We start from the raw sequence: 20096 nt of genomic DNA, 5'->3' as shown, positions 1-20096 counted from the left end.
ACATTTCCACACACATGCTGCTTGAAAGTTGAGCACACCTGCAGTTTACGTCCACATTTCTTCACCAAAGTTGTTAAAAACAGCTGACCGCCGAATTGTCGACATCCTTAGCACACACTCTGTGAAGCCTAAAGTGCAAACAGTGCTGTTGTTAAAAACGCATTTTCGGTTTGACGTCGTCTCATTCAATGTTGTTTGGTCATGAGCAACTTCGCGACTGTTTACCACAGACGTGAAAACAACAAAATACGGACCGTGGATATGAACGACGTGGATTGTTTACAAATACAACATTGAGCTCGCCGCGTGCTACAGGTACTTCCGCTTTCTCAACGAATTTACCGGTATTTTGATACTGATGTGTGAATGATGTCTTACTGGTAAAATAACGGAACGCCACTGCGTGTGTGAACAGCACATTTTTGTATTTACTGGTAAATTAATTCTGGTAAATTCATGGTAATTTACCAGAATTACTGTGTGAAAGAGGCTATTGTCGGTGCCATGTTTGAAAGATCGCTCACAATGCAATGCTGACAGGAGTCAACTTACAGGCTTTGAGTCCGAAGCGGGAGGAATTATGATATTGTCGGTCTTGTCCACGTCAACAGGCCCAGGAAGTAAACTTACCTACAATCCGTGTGTTTTGTACTTTAGGCTTTTGCATATGGTTAACATGCACTAATACACACTTACACACCGAAGGAAATGTAAAATCGTGAATCGGACAATAGGTGCTCTTTAATTGTTAGCATATCAATGTGAAAGTTCAGTTGCACATTCTCATCATGATTACAGTGTGTGTCATGAAAAAATCTGTTGCCCTAAGATACGTGAAACCTATTGCTGTAGCCATATGGACAGTAGACAGATTTAGATCAACACCACCCACAGAGTATCTGTGATGGTGTGAATTATACTGTATATTTTATCCATGCAAATACAACCTTGCATTTATGTGCTGCTCCCTACAAAATCCCAAATTTGTTATAAGATGAGCATTTGTTAGCTAATTAATTTGAAACAGCCATGACATAAATTGTGCTTAGTAAAGGAGCCTGTGGCAGTATTCTTTATAATAAGACTTTAAAGGTTTCTGAAGGGAAACTAAAGCTTTAGTTGCTAGAGTTAGATAGCACATAACAAGTAAAAAATTTGCTGTTGCAAATAAAAATGGAATATATACTGTAAAATGAATGAAACCGAAATATAACTAAAACAGAACAAGCTGTTTTAGTTATATTTCCCTAAGCTGGGAAACCCTACCACCTTAAAGGAATAGCCTACTCATTTTCAATATTAAAATATGTTATTACCTTAACTAAGAATTGTTGATACATCCCTCTATCATCTGTGTGCGTGCACGTAAGCGCTGAAGCGCGCTGCGACGCTTCGATAGCATTTAGCTTAGCCCCATTCATTCAATGGTACCATATAGAGATAAAGTTAGAAGTGACCAAACACATCAACGTTTTTCCTATTTAAGACGAGTAGTTATACGAGCAAGTTTGGTGGTACAAAATAAAACGTAGCGCTTTTCTAAGCGGATTTAAAAGAGGAGCTACATTTTATGGCGTAATAGCACTTTTGGGAGTACTTCGACTCGGCGCAGTAACACCCTCCCTCTCCCATTATGAGAGGGAGAAGGGGAGCAGACTTTTCAGGCGAAAAGTACTCCCAAAAGTGCTATTACGGCATAAAATATAGTTCCTCTTTTAAATCCGCTTAGAAAAGCGCTACGTTTTATTTTGTACCACCAAACTTGCTCGTATAACTACTCGTCTTAAATAGGAAAAACGTTGATGTGTTTGGTCACTTCTAACTTTATCTCTAAATGGTACCATTGAATGAATGGGGCTAAGCTAAATGCTATCGAAGCGTCACAGCGCGCTCCAGCGCTTACGTGCACGCACACAGATGATAGAGGGATGTATCAACAATACTTAGTTAAGGTAATAACATATTTTAATATTGAAAACGAGTAGACTATTCCTTTAACCAGGTCGTCCAAAAAATTTTTTTTGCTGCACAAAAGACCATCAAGTGCATCTCGGAGAATAGCGTGGACGCACTTCACACTGCAAGCGGGCACGCGCACCACATGGCCGAAATGAGAGAAAGACATGGTCCGTCACTGTCTGGAGGATAACTAGGCAGTTGATAAAACATTTAATTCATTAATATCTAGTATGTGTTCATTTTCTGTCATAGTTTCTTCAAAATGGAGTTTTATTTGAGTGTTTTAAAAAAAAATCACCATGACGCGTACGCATGGGCGCAACCCTACCACCTTAACTAACAAATTTTCTGCGGGAAACCCTGCAGTCTTTTCTTTTTATTGCTTGACACAGTGTTCCTGTAACTAATTTGGTAGAACATTGCGTTAGCAGTGCAATGTTTATGGATTTAATTTCTAGGCAGCACACGTACTGATAAAATGTACATCTTGTAAGGTTACTTTGGAGGATTGTGTCTGCCAAGTGCATAAAATCTATATACGGTCTGTACAAGAGGTGTAATGAACAGTCCAGCAGCAGAAGCATCCAGCATTGTTGACATTTTGGATCATAAAGTCAACTTAGACAAGCTTTTAAGCAAATACTTATTTCGTTAGATGCCACTTTGAGTGCACATTTTTGGGTACATGCATCTGGCTGAACGTTTTTCAATGTTTTGCCAGAACCTTTTCTAGGTCAGACTGGTTAAAGTAGCACTTTATAAAGCATTGTCATAACAGTTATTTAAGTCATGCTTAAAGGATTAGTCTATTTTCTTAAAAAAATCCAGATCATTTACGCACCACCATGTCATCCAAAATGTTGATGTCTTTCTTTGTTCAGTCGAGAAGAAATTATGTTTTTTGAGGAAAACATTCCAGGATTTTTCTCATTTTAATGGACTTTAATGGACCCCAACACTTAACAATTTTAATGCAGTTCAAATTGCAGTTTCAAAAGACTCTAAATGATCTCAAACGAGGCATAAGGGTCTAATCTAGCGAAACGATTGTCATTTTTGGCAAGAAAAACAAAAAACATGCACTTCCAAACCACAACTTCTCGTCTTCCTCTGGCTGTGTGATGAGCCAGCGCGACCTCGCGTAATACGACATCATGTCAAGAGGTCATGGATGACGTATGCGAAACTACACCGCATTGTTTACAAGTGTGGAGAAAGAAGACCATTCTGACATTGTTGTATGTCGAATGATACTAATTAATGTCGTTGTGTCAGTTTATTGTTTAAAATGGTTTGCAAATGTGAGATTCACATATGTGACACGTGACCTTTCAACGTCTTTACGCAATTACGTGAGGTCACGCTAGCGCGTCACACAGCCAGAGGAAGACGAGAAGTTGTGGTTTAAAAGTGCATATTTTTTTATTTTTCTTGCCAAAAATGACAATCGTTTCGCTAGGAAAGACCCTTATACCTCATTTGGGATCATTTAGAGTCCTTTGAAGCTGCAATTTTAAACTGCATTAAAACTGTTAAGTTTTGGTGTCCATTAAAGTTCATTAAAATGAGAAAAATCCTGGAATGTTTTCCTCAAAAAACATAATTTATTCTCAACTGAACAAAGAAAGATATCAACATTTTGGATGACATGATGGTGCGTAAATTCTCTGGATTTTTTTTGGGAGAATGGACTCATCCTTTAAGATGTAGAAATAGCCTTGGCACTACCCATTGTGGCTATGTGCTGCATTAGGTGTTATTTTGCTGTAATTTAAAAACTGAGAGTGGTAAATGGCAGCTGTTACTAATACTACACAATACTGACCTGTAGTTTATCACCATTGGGGCCCTGAAGTATAATTGCTTGTGTTGTGTGAATGTGCCTGGTCTTACTGTGTAGTGTAATAATAAGCCACTCAACCTCTTAGCCTTTCATTTCACACAAACATTCTCTCAGTGCGGTAAAGTATGGTAATGTGCTGCATTTAAAATGATTTTGGTGCTCATGGTATAAATCATGCTAAATGGCATTCCTGTTCACAGTTTGTACTAATCATTGGGTTTGGTTCAGAGTTGGAGCAACAACACATTCGGAAAGTAACTTGGCAACCCAAGCTGTGAGACTTTCCATGCCATCTCCATGGAAACCTTTGTCATGCCGCTGAGACATCGGGCACAGACGAGCTCCAAATAGACCCCTACACTACTCTTTCTCTCACTATCTCTCTCTCTCATTCTCTCTCACTCTCTCTTTCTCTCTCTCTCTCTCTCTCTCTCTCTCTCTCTTTCATACAACAGAGTTAATTCACACTCTTTGCTCTTATCCTATCAGCGATGCTTAATTCAGTCGTGGTAATGTTCTCTCATCGATGTCTGAATGTTATTGCTGTTAGACAAGATCATTGCTTTGTTTATTGTCATTTGGCTCAGCTGGCTTTCAGCACACGAATATTCTCGATATTATCAGTGTTGAAGAAATGGACAGTTGTACTGAAAGCAAGAAATCTCATCCGATAATGAGATCATGAGTCAGCCCTAGAGGAAAAGCCTTCATAAACTTACAACCTCATGAAAGCTCTCTTATGAAAGGGTTCAACAGAGAGGCTGTCTGGTGTGCTGTCCTGTAGCTTAACCCATCAGGGATTGGAGTTTTTGGGAGTGGTGCTTGCCAGAGGAGGCTGTTGCTACCCCAGGTCAAGCGGACAGATTTCAAGATAGTTGGCTTAAAAAGTATGTCACCTTTTATTGACAACCCAATAGCTAGGGTGGGGGGGGTATATTGACTTTATGGGATAAGACAATATACCGTCTATATCGGTATGGTCTCATATGACCCTCCTTTGCAACAGATGCTCTGCCTGAAATTCAGACGTAAGCTTTCCAACCAGCTTGTATGTTGTACACCTTTATATTTTCAAACAGGACAGAAAACCCTGTATTTGAATTTTATTTTTATCATACACTGTTTTAATAAAGGTGATCGTGACATCTTACATTAGACTTTTGACTTGAATGTAAATATTTTTCCACTGTGTAGAAAATAATGTATCATATTGCCATTCATCTGAAAATTACCGGGATATGAATTTTGGTCAATATCGCCCAGCCCTAGCACAGGCTGGATTACACACCCTAAAGTTTAAATATTTAGAGGTAGGAGTACCCATGTCTGTTTATCAAGATAACTGGCTCTTGTTTTGTGGTATTGCTTATCAGAGCCTTTGACTGTGATCTGTATCTCTGAATCATCTTTTTATGTTTGATTAAGCACAATCATTCTGGCACTCAGCAAAAGAGTTTTGTTTGCGTTGCTGATCTTTATACTCCCTTCCTGGAGATTTGAAAAGCTGTGATTCTATTGCATGGAGAAGGATAAAGGTTTGCCGTCTTGCTTTTTTTGTATTTATGTGAGTCATACGTGGTGTTTAAACTCTTGAGGTTAGATTGATTAGAACAAATGTGTGCGTGTATTTATAAGTTATGAATAAGAGATTGAGAACATAATCAATAGAGTATTAGATTTTACAAGTAGGCCTGTCACGATAGCTACTTTTCATAGGTCGGTTAATTGCCCCAGAAATAATGGCGTTAGTTGATAATATTGTTTTTTTTAAGACCATTTTATGTCACAGATTAGATATGACAATAAAATAACATAATAATGCCTGTATATCTTTTCTAAAAACACAACTTTGATTTTTAAGAATATTAGGATAAAAATATAAAAAAATTATATGAAATTGAAATGTAAGAAAAAAAAATATTCTAAATATTTAAAACATAAATAAATATGATAAAATATGCATTTCAGTTTTAAACAGCTAATAGTCATGGTTCAGTGTAAATCCCAGCTTCACGGGTTAATTGCTTCAGACGAATGTTACTTTGATTACATCGTTGAGTCACGTTTATAATAGTTACACCTCAGATCTAAACTCAGATGTTATGGTTATTTTTCAGATTAATTTTTATTTGTATAGCTCTTTTCATTCTCTGTTTTTGAACAGAGTAGACATGCCGGCTTGTTAACATTAATTTCCTCTCCTCACTCCAGAGATGCGGGTTGAAGCTTTAAAACCAAATTCATTCGGATTTATTATTTCAAACTGTATGTATTCACCAAAAAAAACATGAAATTTCAGCTTGAGTAGCTTTCTCTTAGTCTCTCACTGTGTGTGTGCGTGCGTGTGTGTGTGTGTGTGTGTGTGTGTGTGTGTGTGTGTGTGTGTGTGCGCACGCGCGCACATGTGGACCCTGAGCTGCACGTGCCACTCTTCCGAGACAGATAGTTAGCTTGTAGGGACAAAGCATTCACATAACTCATGTGGGTAATATACTTATGCCGCAATAGCTAGCCTGTCTGGATCCGAGCAGATATTAAACCATAACACTGTTTGACACTTGCATTACATGTAAACAGCGCCTACGGTAATAGGATTTTGTTTCTCTCTCCCTGTATTGACAATGAGACAAACAGACCGAGTTCTGGCTGCCGTGGAGGTCAACACACCACTGATCTACTGACTAACGACCACCAGCGGAACCCGTTAAACCTCGTTATCCGTTTACATATATACATTTATTTATAGCCCCTGTATTTTACTACTTATGTTGTAAGTCAATTTTTCTGTGTTTTCCCCTGCTTCTATTAATGTAAAGCTGCTTTGAAACAATTACCAATTGAGAAAAGCGCTAAATAAATAAAATTGAATTGAATTGAACAGCAGGCAGTAATGATGGAGGCAATCGCGATCAGCTAAAATGCTAATGACATTCATTTTTTGCAAACAAACACAAATTTAAACACTATGGTAATATATCGCCTCTACAAAAAACAACTGACGTCACGTTCACCTATCGTTCGATAAGTCGATATAGTCATTATCGTGACAGGCCTATTTACAATGAGATAATGGCTTTTTGAAAAAAAAAAGTATTTCAAAAAATTCTCAGAGCCTTTTGCAAAGTTCTTTAAGATTAAGGTTGTATGAAAAATGCATAATTCAATTTTTACTTTATAGTTGTGAGTGTATCATAGTTCTTCCTGTATTTTATAAAACAAGTGCTAGGAAGGATTGACACGAAGGTCTCTGATTCTTCTCCAGGGTAGCGGGGTCAAAGAAAGACATTTGGTTTTGTTCTGATGAGCTTGAGTTGTCCTGCTTAATTAAGACGGTTATATTTAAATAGAAGAATACAGACTCCAGCTGAATACATCTACAGAGAAGTTGCTAGGGCTGCATGCTTAGAGAACAGGGCAGCTTCAAAAATGGATTGCAGGTTTATTTTGATTAGGTCGGGGAGACCAGATAATAACTAATACTGATAATAATAATAATACTATACTAAATGTACCCTGCAGTGGCGGCCGGTGACTTCTTTTTTCGAGGGCGCACGATGCGAAGTTCGTCACAACATTTATGTAGCCCGTCATGTGTGTGTGTGGTTGGTTATTTCAAAAGTAAAATCAGTTGAGAAACACTACATTTATCTCCCTTGCTTTTTACATGCAATGTACCCATTAAGGAAACACACAACCAGGAAATCAGCCAATCAATTTCCTTTCAGCCAGACCCTTACTTGCTGAAAGGCAAGCACTCATAAGTGTTCAGAAAATAACTAATTCATCACAGTTTGCCTTCACCTGTGAGCAAGCATCCATAAAATCTGACCTGTAGAGTTTGTATTGTTTCGTATGGATGTATGTGTACATTATAAAGACAGCCATTCCATCTGAATGGTTTTAGTACAGAGTTACTGTAGCACTGCCGTCCATAGTCACGACTAGGAAGCTCTTGAAAAATCATGCATGCCAACTTTTAATTTCTTCTTTGTTTCCTTTTTATCGTCTGGGGTTGTGAGTCATCCCTCTTGCACTGTCTGCATTCATCCTACTCACCACGTATGCACACACTCTCCTTGTTATCTACTGCTGTTTGCATATTGTGTTTCAGATTCTCTCACAACTTTGAGTGTTTAATGGTTTTAATAAGAGTATACTGTTTATATATTCATAAGACCTGCACCATTTGAAAGATGCACCTCTACAAAGCCCAAAATATGCTGTGGACAATTTGCTGTAGTTTATCGTGCTGTTTGTATTCAGTCCCCTTTCCTGCACGCCTTCATTAGCTTCTGTCTCAATGTCCTTCACAGGTTAAGCAGATCATGGAGGAAGCAGTCACAAGGAAGTTTGTGCATGAAGACAGCAGCCATATTGTATCATTTTGTGGTAAGTCAAGCATGTCTCATGTCTGCAAATTAAATGGTTAATGTTTTTCTCTGAAACCCAAAATAAAGTACTGTACTTTATCTCAGAAAGTCAGATTAGGGCTGTGTTTTGGTGTTCTGGGGAGTACAACCCAGAGTCATATTTCACAGCTTAAGGTTTATATCAATTCACAAGAGGCACACAAACGTGGACCAAGAGAGTTTAGGCTGGCCTCTGAGAAACATTCACTGACAAGAGACATAATGGAGTTCTCATTCGATTTAATATTTGTTTAATTCGAGAAACAATTAGGAAATGCAATACAAATCTCATATCTTAGGGATCAGATGTGCTGTCTTTCAGTGTATTGCAAAGGGTTGGCTAATGCCCATTTGTGAAAATGTCAGAGATTTGAAGACTGACTATATGCTAATAAAGGTTTTTTAGTAAAAAAATTGAGCACTAATTTAGGTGTATGTAGTCCAATAAGTGGATGTGTAATCGATCCGGCTATAGCAATTGCAGTCATTGTAAGCTGAAAATCTGATTACCATCCATATAATAGTGTTTTGTCTATTCCACATGTCCAAATACAGAAGTGTGTTTGCTAACGCTGCGCAAATACATATCAGTGTACCATGACATGGTGTTTAATGAATGGTTAAAACATAAACACAATACATGAGTAGTTATTAATAATGCACCTAATGCCAGGTCATATTCACAGTTTACTGAAATCGATCTTATCTTTTCTGTCATTATTTATGTGTGCTGGAAACATATTCTAAACAGTTTTAATATGTCATGGAAAACTTAACCTCCCCAGAAATGTAATCAGCACATCCCCGTGAGGGGTCAAGCGCTTGGCACGTTTGAAGACTTGAGTGTTTTCCCTCCATGAATCCCAGCAAATTGTTGTTTTTAAAGTCTATTTCCAGCTTACAGAAAAGATAATTAAGCTACTTGCTTTTTACATACTGTGGTGTTTCTGAATAACAGCAATCATGTGAATAATACGTTTTGATGAACGATTTTGTTAACTCACATTTTGTGTGCCTGTGGCAGCCATGGGTTTCAGTGTAGGTGATTATAAGTCATATGTTGTCATATGTGATTAAAACTCATTATAAATCAACACACTTGGCAGCCATATTTGAAGCAATTCTGGGCAGCAGTTTCAGTCATACAAGACCAAAGATGTGTGCAAAATTGCCTACTTCCATACTTTATGTGACCCTGGACCACAAAACCATAAGTAGCACAGGAATATTTCTAGCAATAGCCAACAATACATTGTATGGGTCAAAATTATTATTTTATGCCAACAATCAATATATACGTTATTAGTAATATGTGTTTCTAAGGACTTTATTTGAACTTTTCTCAATATTTAGATTTTTTGCACTCTGATTCCAGATTTGTATTTGTATCTCGTCCAAATATATTTTACCTCCTATGTGAGCATGTGTGATTCCGCGCCCCCGTGAACTCTGGCGAACTTTGACGTTGTACCAAGAAGATTTAGAAATCTCTTCTAATATAACGTTGAGACGGTCACATTTTAAACCATACATTTTCTACACAGAGGAGGTTAACTGCACATTACCGTACTGGGGTTTGGAAGCATTTCTTACACGTTTTAATTCCTCAGATAGCCAAATGCAGCAGCAACAGCAAAGCTTGTGAGTGCGCTCAGATGCTGACGTCTGCGGCTGCGCTGAATGCAGCGCCTGCCGCCAGAATAAAGTAGCATAATGTAACACGATCAAAACACTATCAAAATGCAAAAATCTCTGAAAAGTGACAAGGATGCAGCACAGAATTGATAATATTGTGCATTTTAAACAGATTAAAAGAAAGTAACAGATTAGATGCTTCTTTGATTTTGAGGTTGCATGCAAAATCCATTTGGCTCAAAAAACCGAGGGGGCACGTGCCCCCTCAGTTTCAATGGGCATGACGTCTCTGATTGTATACATTATATAATACACATTTTACACAGTAACGTTACAGTAGTTTTTAATACGCTTTAGCTACTAAGGTTATGCAATATCTAGTTATTTATTTGGCTTTTTATCAGAAATAAACTACTCTTAAATGACTCTATTGTTATTGATTCTTTGTGGAAGATTACCGAAGGTAACGCTTGTTTCACGAAAGCCGTTTGTTTATGTTTTTACTGCTGAAACCATCTATACAACTGTATGCCAACAAGTGTCCCATTTATATCCGTTTTTTTATGAGAACAGCTTGATACCTGAAGCAACTGAGAACTCCATTAAAGTGATAGTTCAGCCAAAATGAAATTTCTCTCATCATTTACCCTCATGGTGTTACAAACATGTATATATTTCTTTGTTCTTCTGAATACAAAGGAATATTTTGTAATGAAGCAGGAAACAGAAGCACCAATAATTTCCATAGTAGGAAAAAATACTGTGGAGTGGTGCTCAAAAACAATTTGATTACAAACATTGCTTAAAATATCTTCCTTTGTGTTCAGCTGAACAAAGAAATTTATACAGGTTTGTAACAACATAAAAGACAGAATTTTCATTTATGGGTGAACTATCCCTTAATTGAGAAGCTCAAGAGATAAACAACACCTAATCATGAAATGTAAATGATGAATTACAGTACATAGTAGTGGTTAGAAAGCATGTATACTAATGTTTTGGTATCGGCACTATATCCAGTGTGTCTCTAGAAAGTAATGAATAAAGACTAACCAGACTTTGCTGGCTGCCCACATGGGAGTAATTGACTATCTTGATTACAGTGATGTTTACACACTGCCAATGGAAATGTCAACACTGACATTTTTCACTACAGCGCGGACATGGTTGGTACAGTTAACAGCCCTGTATGGTTGTCTGGATCTGCCATCTCTTCATTAAGTCTCTAATCTACCTGTGGCTTTGATGGCATGTTGTTTGTCTTTCAGGGCTTTTACCCCATTACATTACGCTGTTCTAGGTGAAATGCAGTGTAAAATGCTGGTCATTGGAGATGCGTGCATCCATCCAGGGTTGCACGGTTTCCCACTGTGGCAGTATGATTAGCAGCCATTAATGCAGGCGGTGAGATTACATTTTTAATGAGAGATGGAGATCAGGGTCACTGGGGTGGCTGCCTGCTCCCTGTGTCGTTTCCTGTGACAGCTTGAATCTTTGGGCTGTGTTTGTTGCTGTGGATATTGCTTTGAAATGTAATTTACTTTACTCCTGCTCTCTTCTTTTTGTCTTGCTCGTGCTCTTTCATGCACGCTTTTCTGCGGTTTATTGAGAATGGGATAATATTGCTTTCATTTGCCTTGCATGCTGACACGTCATATCTTCTTACTTGTCTCTCACAGTAAAAAGAATTGAATTGAGAATCACTTAGAATTAAAGCAATTGTATGTAGGCACCGCAGTCACTTCTTCTTGAATCTTGAGCAAGCTTTAGTCACAAATCATTCTGCAGATGCTAAAGCAGAACTACAGAACAAAAAGATAAAGACTTCAAAATACTTCAACGAGTTTATCTACCTGAAGAAATCTGTCATCATTTCCCCATCGAGATGTTGAAAACAGAACACGTTGTTAGAACAGAATGTCAAGGTTAAACTTTTTAATACTGACAATGACAGTAAATGGTTACAAAGGACAAAGAAGATCTATTGAAGTACTATGAAAATAGTCATTGTGCTTTATAAGTTTTCTGAAGCTATAGCTTTGTGAGATAGGAAGAACAAAATGTAAGTTGTTGATCACTGAGCATTTTTTCTTCTGTTGCAGTCTTGTTCATGCATACATTTTATAAAAACTATTTAAGTTGCAATCCTAGGACGTCTTACCTGTTACAGCGCGTCTTCAGTGTGGGTATATAGCATATAAATCATATATACTATTTTCATATACCTTTATTGTGTATTTTGCACCAATTGGAGCTTGACAGCTCAACTTTTATTGTATAGTGAAGAGCAGCATGCTCGTTCTGCAATCTCCTGTCATAGGGAAAGACACCTATAAAGGTGCATTGTGTCATTTTTAGAAGGATCTCTTCCAAGAAGGATCGCTTCCAAATCTGCAAGATTCAGGCTGCCGGCTTTCAGGTCACACTTGTAGACGTCTTTGTACCGGAGCGCTGGTCTGCCTGTTGGCCTAGTGCCAGAGGCGAGCTCACCATACATAGGAGTCAGCATAGGCGTGCATCTTTGTGAGAGGAGTGCGTGCATGCTGAATGTTTTTGCTTGAGCCAGCACTTTAGTGTTTGGGACACGGTCCTGCCAGGTGATGCCCAGGATCCTCCTCAGGTAGCACAGATGGAAAGAGTTAAGTCTGGGTTCTTGCCAGGTATACATAGTCTACGTCTCACTGCTGTAAAGAAGAGAGCTGAGGACAATGGCCTGGTACACTTTCATCTTAGAGTTGATGGTGAGCATACTGTCATTTCACACTCTCTTTGTCAGGTGGGCCATCGCTATTGATGCCTTGCCTATCTTGGTATTCAGCTCATTGTCCAGAGAGAGGTTACTGGAGCCAAGACATGTAAAGTCCTCCACTACCTCAAGGGTGTAATCGCCGATTAAGATGTGGGGAATGCTGCTGACGTCCTGGCCCATGACGTTTGTTTTGCTGATCAGACGCTGTAGTGCTTCCTCAGTATGGGCAGTCAGAGCGTCATCGTCAGCAAATAGCATCTCCATAATCAGGAAGACGTGTAAGGTTGAAAAGGCTGCTATGAGGATGGAGACACCATCTTCTGACTGACTAAAGGTGTGGCGCAGCAGCAGGGAGAAGTAGATGCCGAAAAGTGTCGGGGCAAGGACGCAGCCTTGCTTTACACCGCTTCGTTTCGGGAAAGTTTCTGAAGATGAGCCATCGTACTGGACTGTACCTTTTATTTGATCATGGAAGGATGTGAACATGTCTATCCAGAGGTGCAGTGTGGCTTCAGATTACAGAGATCTATGATCAACATGACCTTTTCACTGAGACAGCTACAGAAGAAGTGCCGGGAGCAGAGACAACAACTCTACATCCGATCCTGTGCAGTTGAGTGAAGAGGCCTTTCCCCAATGAAGGCCTTGGTCAGGTCGATGAAGGCGATGTAGAGTGGCTGTCTCTGCTTCTGGCACTTCTTCTGTAGCTGTCTCAGTTAAAAAATCATGTAGATCGTTGATCTCTGTGATCTGAAGCCGCACTGCTCCTCTGGATGGACACGTTTAGCCAGCACTTGTAGTCTGTTCAGCAACACACGGGTGAAGACCAGCCTCTGGTCTCTTTTGTTTTTATAGAGCGCAATAATGTTTACATCTCACATTTCCAGAGGAACTGTTCCCTCCTCCCAACACTGAAGTAAGAGTTTATGGAGGTGGTCGAGGAGAACACTCTTCTTGCCAGCCTTGATCCATGTTGACGTCGCCATAGCTGACTTTAGGTGAGCGATCTTGATGGTACTTGGGCGAAATGCTTTCTTCATGCCCTCATACATGAAGCGGATGTTCCCACAGTCTGCAGAGAGCTGAATGCTCTGACAGCGGTTCAGACAATAATCGTTAGCGCATTTCCTGGCAATCAGCTGAGCATCGTTTCTGGCCTTCCGGAGTGCAGCTAATGCTTTCTCTGAAGGCTAGCGCTTGAAATCTAGCAGAGCTGTACGTTTGGCTGTGATAGGTGGCTCAAGTTTGGTTATTCCTGCTTCAAACCAGTCAGGATATTTCTTCTCCAACTTGTCAAAGGTTGCCATGGCCGTGTTAAAGATGGCGTCACAGATGTAATCAGTGGTGTATAAAGACCTTACATAATGAACTGTATTGTTTTTATTATCGTAGAATACTGTACACCGCAAGTCTCCTTACATGGAAGTCACTGCCTTGTTTCTACAGTAGCCCAAAATGGACAAACTGTTATACAGAGCGCGTTTCGTCCATACATTGTCTAAAAACGACAATGTTTGTTTTGTGATAGCTACCATATGCGTTTTAAAATTATTAAGAGGGCAGGCTAAATAGCAGAATTTTCCATTTTTAAAAATGGCATCCTTCCTCATTAGCTGTTTTGTTTTTGCTGCGTGTGATAAGAGATGAAACCTTTGAACTTGTTTTGTGGTCTGTGTATCCTCTGCATTCAATTCACCGCTCTGTCTAATTTTATCTGTGTTCTCTCTTCCGAATGAATCCATTAATGTGGTCAAAGAGAAGCATCAGAATAAGGGACCTGTTGTGTTTGTATGAAAGTACATTGCTCAGAATTGATTAGGGTGAAAAACACATCCTTATGAAAAAATATTTCTAAAATAACCTAGACTGTATATACAAAAGTATATTGTTAATGCATGAGTCTTTAACAGGGGGTTAGTGGACCCTTGGGGGTCCGTGGTGGTTTTACTGGGGGTCCACCAAATAAAGAGTTTAGTTCCAAAATGCAAGAAATCAATTTTGACTAATTTGGGTAAAAATGTGTTTTCTATACCAAGAAAGTGACAAGATGAAAACCACTATTTTCTGTTGCAAACTTTCACATAGCATCTTTAGGTTATAATAACATAAAACAATTCAAATCCATAATTTGATTTTCAAAGATTCATTATAAAAACTGATTCTTTTTTATAATTTTTTATAGATTTATTATAAAAACTGATTAAGTTTTTTCTTCTCAAAATGCTCTAAATCTATTGAATCAATATTTTAATGTGAATTTATCTTTGTCATGTTATATTTATTTAGTTGACTAGGGGTATACACTGATTAAAAATCAAAACATTAATGGCATTAATCAAAACACTTACTGTTTCATAATAAGAACACCATCATTGCTCCTGTCATCCTTGGTACGTCGTCGCTTATTGTTTTCAATGTGTGGAATGGTGCGCTGTGATTGGTTAAGCAGATTTATTGCATTCTGCAGAGAATGAGGAGTGGCTTTTGATGCGGTTTGAAAAAAGGAAGAAAATATGACAGAATAAAATGGCGGATATCGGATTTTACATAAAATGAAGAATTTACTTTTAATACTGACCTGATTCAATACTGATTTTGGCGGTAACTATATATATAGTCATTAAAATATATGTATGTATATATATATATATATAAATGTATAAATGTGTATATATATATATATATATATATATATATATATATATATATATATATATATATATATATATATATATATATATATATATATATATATATATATATATATAAATAAGTATAAATGTAAATCCAGTCTTAATTTGTTACATGTACTGGGGGTCCCTGCTCTTCCTTTTCTATCCTTTAAGGGGACCTTGGGTTAAAAGAAGTTAAAGACTTATGTGTTAAACCATGCTAAAACCATTTTGCAATGTTGCATCTATGGAAACCAGTCAACCTCACTGATGAACGAGTTTTCAACCCTCTTCCCTGAGGACCCCCAACACTACACGTTTTGAACACCTTTCCTATTCGCACACCCATTTTTAATTCTAAAGTACTTTACCAAAAAGCTTATGAGTTTAATTGGTCGTTTATTGGAGGATACATCCAAACTGCCCTGTTGAGGATTACTCCAAGACTGGAATAGGAATCACTGCATTGGTGAACCAACCTGACCACCCTCAGTCTCTCCACAAGCTTCGGTTTACCACATTATAGATTTGCACAGAGATAGAAGTGACAGTCCGCTGCTGGAAAAATGAAGATTGAAGATAAGGTTATAACCAGAGCAGAGGCAGTGAGTGGGGACAGAGAGGCAGTGAGTGGGGACAGAGATACAGACACTGATGAAAAACCGTTGAGAGGTTCATAAAAAGCAACAATAAAAGAGCAAAACATGACACTGTTGAAAGAAAAGAGGAGAGTTAAAAAAATACAGAAGTACAAGTGAACCAAGAGGCTGATTTTGTTTCAGAGGCCTGCCCAGCTCTCAATGAGAATAAGTGCTCCATCAGTGAGGGTTTCCATGGCTACGCAGTCTCCCACCCCCCTGACCCCTTCCAAACAGATTCACAAGATTAGTCCTGGGAGAGACTCAATATCAGTTTTGCAGGCACTGCCACGTATAAAGTCTCTCCGTTTACAAACAGTATTTGTGTACTATTGCAGCACATTGTCCCCTTACACTTTTGTATTGCCTTGGAAATATCTGTCATGAATACTTCATGAAACACTTGTTCAGTCGCAACATTTTGTGGTCACGATTATATACAGTAAAAAATGAGTATTGTATATATTTATTAGCTAAGTAGCAGTGTATTAAGTTTGAAATGCACGATGAGCTGCTTATATCCTAAACCTCATTTTGGGGTCATTGTCTAAACATGGCTGTATATATATTTTATTTTATATAATTTGTAAAAACGTTTTTACAAAAAATGTACTTGAATATGTATTAGAGGTCGACTGATTTATTGGCCAGCCGATTAATTGGCCGATTTTTGGCCGATTTTGCTGCAAAATTAGGCCGATTAATAGGCAGGCGCATCTGCGGGCACCTAAGCGTTTGACTTTTACCTAAATAGTGAAATTTTTACATTTAAAATATCTGCTAATGATGAGAACATTTTGATTATTATGTACATATAGAAAATCGGCCAAACATATCGGCCATCGGCTGCCCTGATTTCTAAATATCGGCATCGGCCAGAGAAAAAGCCATATCGGTCGTCCTCTAATATGTATGTATGTATTTCTATAATAGTACATAAAAAAGATTATGTTCAGTAGTTACTTTTTAGCAATTGTGTCTTTAATCCACATTGTTCAGATACTCCAAAGCGTTTTATGCTGTTTACAAGGCTTTGATCAATTTTCACAGTTTATGTGTCATTGTCCATTTTTTTGTGTAAATATGTTCAGCTGCTGTTGAAGCGTGCGTCCTTCACGGTTTGAAGCGGAGGGCCGCTGGGTTCCTACGAAGCAACAAGATAGCAGCGCTCTTCACTAAAGTGGCCAAGAGTTTCCCTCCAGCTGAGGAGCTTTGCAGGAAAGCCCAAGAGCTGGAGTTGATCTTTGAAAACAGGTGAGGCTAAAACAACTTTTAGACCGTTCAAGTAATATTCAATTATATCGTATACACAACCTTAAAGGAACAGTATGTAGGATTGTGGCCAAAACTGGTATTGCAATAACAAAACTTGTGGCTAAAACTGGTACTGCAATCACACAACTGGTGGCCAATACACAAAATGACAACATAAACATCAGTTGAGGGCTGCAACTCCACTTTTTAAATGACAATATCCTGACCAGACCACTGTTGTTAGTGATAGAAGTATTTGAAATGAAAATGATTTCTTAATGTCTAGTGACATATCAGGGCCATTTTATGATAAATTGATAAAAATTTCTTACATACTGTTCCTTTAAAGGAAAACAACACCGTTTTTCAATATTTTAATATGTTCTTACCTCAACTTAGATGAATTAATACATACCTATCTTTTTTTTCAATGCGTGCACTTTTAATCTTTGTACAGCGCGTTGTGATTGTGTTAGCATTTAGCCTAGCACCATTCATTCTTATGGCTCCATACAAAATTTGTATTTTGTGCCACCATACTTACTCGTGTAACTACTCATGTAACAGTCTTTAAATATGTAAAACATGGAAGTGTTTGGTGGTTTCTAAATTCATCCCTGTTTGGAGCCATAGGAATGAATGGGGCTAGGCTAAATGCTAATACATTCACAACGCGCGTTGTACAAAGATTAAAAGTGCACGCATTGAAAAAAGATAGCTATGTATTAATTTGTCTAAGTTGAGGTAAGAACATAGTAAAATATTGAAAAATGGTGGTGTTTACCTTTAAATGTGATGTAGCAGATCTGTGAATTTCTGCATTCATTCATGTTGAAAGACAATAATTATATGCTCAGTGGTACCACCTAGTGGACAGAATTTCAGAAGCGTTTAAAGGGGGGTTCAATGGTATTTCATGCATTCTGACTTATTAACACAGTTATAGAGTTGTTTCCTCATGCTAAACGTAGGCAAAGTGTCAAAAAAGCAGTTGGACATGTTACAGAGTATTTCTGTACTGAATGCACTTCGCCAGGGTTCGTACAAGTTTCGGAAAGTTTTTTTCGATTACAGATCCAACTGACGTTTTAGGGGTTTTCTATACGTATCACTTCTTTATATGGGCACTTCCCCCGGAAAACCCCGCCCACCCGTTAATCAGCGGGAGACGCTAGAACTTACAAACATTCACATCACGCAACAGCTTTGTTTAATTTTAAAACTCAACAATGGCACGAAAGATGAAGTGTGTTTTTGGATGTAAGGAGAAGAAATCCAGCCTTATGAAAACAATGGATATAGTTTATTATCCGGGGTAGCAGCAGAGTTTTGCGTGTGTGTTTGATGCGCTGGATTTTCCCAGCCGGGTCACGAGTTGCATGCGGTAAGAAGACTTCTGTCTTATGTTGTAAATATGCGCGTGCATATTATATAAATGACACGAACATGTAGTGAATCATAAGTTATAAGTGTTGCATAGTATTGCATTACTCGTACTCGCTCCGCTCGCGGTAGTAACTCCTCCTTCTTCACTTTTTCATACGTTATCGGAAAGATTCGGTAAAGCTAATCTTTCTTTTATAAATCTGATTAAACTAAAGACTCTTCGGAGATATAAAGGATGTCATACTACTCTATAGGTACTCCAGATTAACATCAGAAATGCAGAAACAGCGTGTGTTACGTGAGCTTTAAAAGATTAGTTCAGCTAAAAATGAAAATTTTAAGCATTTACTCACCCCAGTGTTGTTCAAAACCCCACGTATGTACTAAAAAAGCATGAAGAAAAGCATGAAGGTTTGAAACAATATAAGGGCGCACTCACACTATCCAAACCAAACCGCGCTCGGGCGCGTTTGACCCCCAAAGCCTGGTTTGTTTGACAAGTGTGATCGCTCTGTTCCGCGCCCGGGCACGGATTGGTTAATCGCGGCACGGCCGGGTTGCAGAGGGGGGCCGTCACTTGGGCTCAGGTGCGGAAGGCTGTGGTGTGAGCGCCTGAGCGCGATTCAAAAGGTGAAGACGTCAGTTGCTCGACCACTCACCTCATCTGCCTCCATACAAACCTTTTGATGCGCGCAGTGGGGTTATGTGAATGTACGAGCTGCGCACGTGACAGATCAACTAAGCAATATGATGACATGTGAGAGGGCTGTCTGTAATCGCGCACCAAACGACTCCGAATAAAAACACAGACGTATCATTATGGTGGGTTCCAGTGTTAAGAGAGAGCTTTACTTCCTGCTTTTTTCAAAACAATCGCATCTTAATGACGAAAGCGCGCCCGGACTCGGATCGATAAAAAGTACAGTGTGAGTGCGTGCACCCGGGGGAGTAGGGAGGGGTGACAATCGCGCTGGGGCATGGTTTGGTTTGGTTTGGATAATGTGAGTGCGCCCTAAGGGTGGGTAAGTGGTTAGATAGTTTGTTTGAATTAATCCTATCTACAGTACATAAGAATTGCAATAAAATCATGATTGTAAAACTTAGTTTTAACCTTTGCTCTTTACTTTAAGGCGAAGCCAGTCTCTGTCATACAGTGAGAGTACCCGTAAGATGTCCAAGTCCCCAAACCTTACTCCTCAGTCTATCAGACATGTGTGGATTCACACTGCACTCATCTTGAAGGTGCTTGACAAGATTGTGCTCTACTTGGTGGAAAACAGCAGGTGAGAGAGGTGGGATGGAGACACTGTGAAGAGTAAAGATAAGAGTTTACATTAAGCACAATCAAACTCTCCAACCTATATTAAAGGGACACTCCACTTAGTCTTAGTACACAATGTAACTACAGAAGAGTCAAGTTTTAAATAGGAAAACCATTGAAACTCCTTGGTTATTTTTTAGGCGCGATGCTAATGGTCTAATCAGATTCAATGGATTGTGCTAAGCTATGCTAAAAGTGGTAGTGCCTCTAGGGGAGCTGGAAAATAAGTA

The 20096-nt window shown here is 38.6% G+C and overlaps 1 protein-coding gene across 1 annotated transcript in view; it reads left to right on the top strand.

Annotated features, from left to right (window-relative positions):
- Nucleotides 1–20096, top strand: part of sgsm1a (small G protein signaling modulator 1a) — a 65679-nt gene that overhangs the window by 11466 nt on the left and 34117 nt on the right. Inside the window, exons 3-5 of the mRNA XM_073861083.1 lie at nucleotides 8116–8191; nucleotides 16997–17159; nucleotides 19676–19828. Of these exons, the coding sequence (XP_073717184.1) occupies nucleotides 8116–8191; nucleotides 16997–17159; nucleotides 19676–19828 (392 nt within the window). The remainder of the gene's footprint in view (nucleotides 1–8115; nucleotides 8192–16996; nucleotides 17160–19675; nucleotides 19829–20096) is intronic.

Source organism: Misgurnus anguillicaudatus, chromosome 22 (assembly GCF_027580225.2).
Source record: "Misgurnus anguillicaudatus chromosome 22, ASM2758022v2, whole genome shotgun sequence".
Classification (NCBI taxonomy): domain Eukaryota; kingdom Metazoa; phylum Chordata; class Actinopteri; order Cypriniformes; family Cobitidae; genus Misgurnus; species Misgurnus anguillicaudatus.
This window is presented reverse-complemented; position numbering and strand designations above follow the sequence as displayed.